The sequence below is a fragment of the Drosophila guanche genome, unplaced genomic scaffold (assembly GCF_900245975.1).
Source record: "Drosophila guanche unplaced genomic scaffold, DGUA_6, whole genome shotgun sequence".
NCBI classification, from domain to species: Eukaryota; Metazoa; Arthropoda; class Insecta; order Diptera; family Drosophilidae; genus Drosophila; species Drosophila guanche.
In genome coordinates this window covers 2,829,383-2,834,242 of record NW_022995753.1, presented here as the reverse complement: position 1 = coordinate 2,834,242, position 4,860 = coordinate 2,829,383, and the positions used below count along the sequence as shown (strand labels likewise).

Below are 4,860 nucleotides of genomic sequence, written 5' to 3'. Positions count from 1 at the left end.
GGTCACGGTGCTCACCCAAAGACAATTTCAACGCTCTTCCAGTGGGGCTTAGCCTCTCCAGCTCTTTACCTCCATATCCCACTTTTCCACTCGATTTGTTTTGAAACTCGATCACACACTCTAGGGCATTTCAGTTTTCTCACACTTTTGGCACAAGCTAGAACTCGTTTACATAGAAATTCCCAAAAGTTTTTTACTCTCAATAAAGCAACATGTACGAGTGCACCAGATGTGGCCACAAAAAGGGGGCTCTGAGCTCCATGGCTGATTACGACTTTCCTCGCTGGAAGACACATGGCTCTGAAGAGTGTCCCATTGAGGTACTTGGGCGGGAGGACATTTGCGGTGTCTGCCGTTGCCTCTGTTTCTTTGCCATCGTTGACGACTACGAGCTGGAACCACTGCATGGGCAGGTGTCCCCCGGTACTCTGGATGCGGATGCCGTCGCCGTTGATCAAATGAAAACGCACTCAGCCACGGACACAATGGATACAAGAGACGAGATGGTAGATGAAATGGCCACTCCCCAGGTCATTCGTTCGGCCAGACGACTGGACAACTGGGCCATTCACTGCATGGATCCACATGATAATTTCTGCTGCAGTGCTGCAAAAACGGAACCCATTAGCAATCTGCAACAGCAGACACATTGCCAGCTCGACACGCAGGTGGGACGATGTTTGGTTTCCGATTCAGATAACGATTCAGAGGGCTCGGACGACGTGCTGGGTGAGAAGATCGTGCGTTGTTGCAGGAACTTCCAGATGGGCATAATAACGGAGGAGGAACTGCCCAGAGGACTAACCGTTGATGACTTCAGGCATGTGTGTGGTCCTGGTCCAGCGCCCATTGACGAATTCGACGATAACGATAACCGGCCGGAGACTTCTTCCCAGGCCATGAGACGAAATCCTGGCCGCTTCCAGCTAGACGCCTCTAAGGGCTACATGGAGGCAATCAATCTGCCTCCCGAAGCAAAAAAGGAGACGACCCTAAAAGATAAGCACAGTTACGTTCAAAGTGGATTGGACGAACATCGGGAGCCGCCCGGCGGCTCATCCGCAGCCCTCTTTGATTCTGAGCACACTGCAGACATCGAGCGTCAGGTTGAGCATGCCATATCGTCGCAGCTACAAGACGTTATAGATCTTTCATACAAGGCGGAGGATGATCAGGAGGCAGGTACAACTGGACCTGAATCTGCACCTGCATCTGGATCCACACAAGATCAGAATTAATTTTCAAAAAACAGAAAGCTGAAGGTCTGTCGGAAATACCTAAAAACTATATTTAAAACCATTATTCCTGGATAAAATTAAGCCATACAATATTACAAATATTTAATTAACATAAAATTGGAAGACAAAGTCGAAGTCGAACTTCAATATTGATTTCGACATTTTTTAATATTTAAAGGAAAAATACAATTTATCGTGCCACAGCCCACAGTCTCTGGCTCAGTCTCTCACAGACCACTCTCTTCCCCGTTCAGTAAAGCAGCCACTGGCGAATAGAGCGGATAACGAATAGCGGATGGTACTTCGTTGGAAGTGAGAGAGAGACTGCTTGAGTATTTGTCATTAGGTGAAAAGAGTGCAGTAATATTTGTACATTTATACTGACTGAGCACCAGGTATCGAGGTGTTTTTTTACATTTCGAGTAACTTAACCACCTCTGGTTTAAAGCACACCCGAAAGAAGAGAAATGGAATGTGCGTGCTTACCCTTTGTGTGCAAAACGAGTACATGGTTTATTGAATGATACATTGAACATTTGTGTACTAAAGATAGAACTTTGACAATAGATATAGATGGAGAGGTAGACAGATAGATAGGTAGTTGTTAAGATAGATAGATATCTTGCTCTCCCTCTCTCTCACTTGGACTTGCGATGGCTTAGTGGAGTTATATTAAATCTCAAAAATTAATGCTATGTACATATGTATACACGGGTACTTGTTGAGTTTTTTTCTTTGCAAACGACACATATAATAATGACATTATTGTACGATATCCAAAATGCGGGCATTAAAACTCCCAATTGTTCCAATGGCGGCGGAATGAAAGGAACGTTGGAAGTATCAGACAGTAAGGATTACTGGTTACTGCTTGGGTCCTCCTCCTCGCTTGATAACATAGATAAGTGCAAAGCCCAGAATAATAGCACCCAGGGCCAGTCCCACGTGTGCGCATCTGTTTGAATTGGCAAATAGGAAATATGTTTTACAAAATTTAGGAAAGATAATTCTTAAATTTGGTAAGTATAGGCTTTTGGAGTGGGACTTTAAGGACTCTTGTGGTGGGTTAATGCAGGATGCAACATTGCTTGGGCGCGGTGGGAAGAGCATTACTGGAGCTGCCTTCACCAGTTTCTGTGGGCGTGGCACTAGTGCTGTGTTTGTAGTGGCGGAGAAACAAAAGAAAAGGCAAAAGAAAGTAGAAACATTTCGGACCTCGAAAGTTAAGTGATTAGTCAGAAAGATAGCCGAAAAAATCATGCGAATCTAACATGCAACAGTCAGTTCCAAGGTGATTTTGTGTTAGTAAATCAAGAGTATAACTGCTTGCAAGTGCTCTGTTTGTGCTATAATTTAGTTTTAAATAAATAAACATGCAAAACTTACAGGTCCCTCTTCAATTTGATAATGTTTAGTTAGCTTTTGTAGAACTTTACTTTGGAGCATGAGAATGACTTAAATCTTGGGGAAAGAGCAAGCGATTTGTTATCAAATCTGTGAAAAATATATAACCAAATAAAAGTGCATTTCAGATCAACTAATAGGGCATACAATACATGTTAAATGAATGAGAAATGATTCTAATCATAGATCAAATAGTTTTTCGTTTCTCAAGCGCCCTGTGGTGTGTGTTGCATACAAATGCTGTAAGGATTGGGAAAAATACTGGCCACAGAATCGGTTACACAAACATCTTCAATGGAATACTTTTAGAGACTAATTATTGAATATATGCCAAAGACATCACAAGCCATTCGTTCGTGGACTGCGTCATGCAAGAAGATTAGTTAAGAGGGGGAAGGCTGATGACGATGATGTGTTGTTATTGCAAGTGGGAATGAGGTTCTTGGTTTTATTGGTTTTTTTCCACCCATAATGATCTGGCAGGCGCTCTTTTAGTTATCCTTGTTAAATTGCAGCCCGTTGCTCACCTAACTGGGCTTTTCTTTTTGATATCAGCAGCTGCCAAATCGCCAATATAAAACTTCTTCAATATCTCCCTAAAAGAACAAAAAATCAAGAGACGCTAATAAGTGGGAGGAAATCGCGTGAAAGTGGTTGCATTTGGGTGCGTGCAGACCTGGCCTCTAGGCTGTGGCCCACCTCGATGAACTCCTTGGTGCCATCACGACCAGCCACATCGTCGAGGGTGTCCTCGCCACCGGGATGCTGTAAATTACATAGGAATCAGAGTACATTTTGCTTCACTCCAATCAACCAGCAAAAAAAAACAGTCTCCGCTTTTACCTCAGAGCGAAACTTGGTGACGTCATAGACTTTATTTTCAATAACTATCCAGAGATCATCAGACTTGTTGTGCTCCTTGACTGTAGCCAATGAAATTTCTTTTGCCATTTTTGTACACTTATTTAACTTGCTTCGCGAACCTGTTGACTTTTTCGTCTCGAATGGAAGGTCGAACAGCTGAGCCTATCCAGGGCTGGAGAGTGGTTAAATTTTCTGGACACCAGGGCCTCCGTGCACCATTCGAGATGAATCGGTAGTTTTCAGCCCAACTAATATATATCAAATGTCTTTATTTGAAAGAAATATCGCATTAGCAGAAGTATAATTATAATGTATAGCCTTATAGCCTTATATGTATAGCCTTGAATGTTACCACATATAGACTCTGTAAATCAAAATTTTCAATGCATTAATCAAATTACACAAAACGATATCTTCAATTATCCAGCCCTCGACTGATATTTCACAAATCGATAATCAATTCCAAAGTTGCAACGAGTTGGCCGCCTTTCCGCCGCCCCGAATTGAACAGATCGATCTCCCAGCGACTGCTTTTTTTACGGAATTGACTACGCCTACCTACTTCCATTACCCCACCAAAGAAAAACATCATAATCTTACTCTTGAACACACAGATTTAACATTTTTTAATTGGTGGATATTACTTATACAGAATACATTCTTTGCTGTTTCAAAGCTAATAACATAAACTACACGAATACAAGATCATTTTTTTGAGATTGTGCTGAGAAAATTTATTGAGCGCCACCGCGAAGACGCAATACCAAATGCAAAGTAGACTCCTTCTGGATGTTGTAGTCGGACAAAGTACGTCCGTCCTCCAGCTGCTTGCCGGCAAAGATCAAACGCTGCTGATCTGGGGGAATGCCCTCCTTGTCCTGGATCTTAGCCTTGACATTCTCGATGGTGTCCGAGGGCTCAACCTCAAGGGTGATGGTCTTGCCAGTCAGGGTCTTCACGAAGATCTGCATGCCACCGCGCAGGCGAAGCACCAAATGCAAAGTAGACTCTTTCTGGATGTTGTAGTCGGACAAAGTACGTCCGTCCTCCAGCTGCTTGCCGGCAAAGATCAAACGCTGCTGATCTGGGGGAATGCCCTCCTTGTCCTGGATCTTAGCCTTGACATTCTCGATGGTGTCCGAGGGCTCAACCTCAAGGGTGATGGTCTTGCCAGTCAGGGTCTTCACGAAGATCTGCATGCCACCGCGCAGGCGGAGCACCAAATGCAAAGTAGACTCCTTCTGGATGTTGTAGTCGGACAATGTACGTCCGTCCTCCAGCTGCTTGCCGGCAAAGATCAAACGCTGCTGACCCGGCGGAATGCCCGCCTCGTCCTGGATCTCAGCCCTCACCT

General features: G+C 43.9%; 2 protein-coding genes across 4 annotated transcripts in view; both read right to left on the bottom strand.

Moving 5' to 3' along the window:
• Window positions 1-1,726: 1,726 nt before the first annotated feature.
• LOC117588555 (probable cytochrome b5) lies at window positions 1,727-3,674 on the bottom strand. Of its 3 annotated transcripts, none has more exons than XM_034279937.1 (4): window positions 3,486-3,671; window positions 3,319-3,407; window positions 3,170-3,238; window positions 1,727-2,193 (listed from the first exon to the last, which is right to left on the bottom strand). In XM_034279937.1, exons 1-4 carry the CDS (start codon window positions 3,591-3,593, stop codon window positions 2,103-2,105), a joined length of 357 nt encoding a protein of 118 aa, XP_034135828.1. In that variant the 5' UTR covers window positions 3,594-3,671; the 3' UTR covers window positions 1,727-2,102. The 3 variants fall into 3 exon arrangements, with proteins under 3 accessions (XP_034135828.1, XP_034135830.1, XP_034135831.1); XM_034279939.1 differs by lacking the exon at window positions 1,727-2,193 and adding an exon at window positions 2,290-2,392 and having other exon boundaries at window positions 3,486-3,674; XM_034279940.1 differs by lacking the exon at window positions 1,727-2,193 and adding an exon at window positions 2,290-2,386 and having other exon boundaries at window positions 3,486-3,673.
• A 540-nt stretch (window positions 3,675-4,214) lies between these two features.
• The window catches only part of LOC117588782 (polyubiquitin-C-like), a 3,072-nt gene continuing 2,426 nt past the window's right edge, over window positions 4,215-4,860 (bottom strand). The window contains 1 exon segment of the mRNA XM_034280285.1: window positions 4,215-4,858. Coding sequence (XP_034136176.1) covers window positions 4,241-4,858 — 618 coding nt within the window. The 3' untranslated portion in view covers window positions 4,215-4,240.

Coding starts and splice junctions, on each gene's coding strand:
- LOC117588555 (XM_034279937.1), bottom strand. CDS start 3,593: ATGGCAAAAGAAATTTCATTGGCTACAGTCAAGGAGCACAACAAGTCT. Junction 3,408..3,485: donor TCACCAAGTTTCGCTCTGAG/GTAAAAGCGGAG, acceptor TGTAATTTACAG/CATCCCGGTGGCGAGGACAC. Junction 2,194..3,169: donor AAAAAGAAAAGCCCAGTTAG/GTGAGCAACGGG, acceptor CAATTCAAACAG/ATGCGCACACGTGGGACTGG.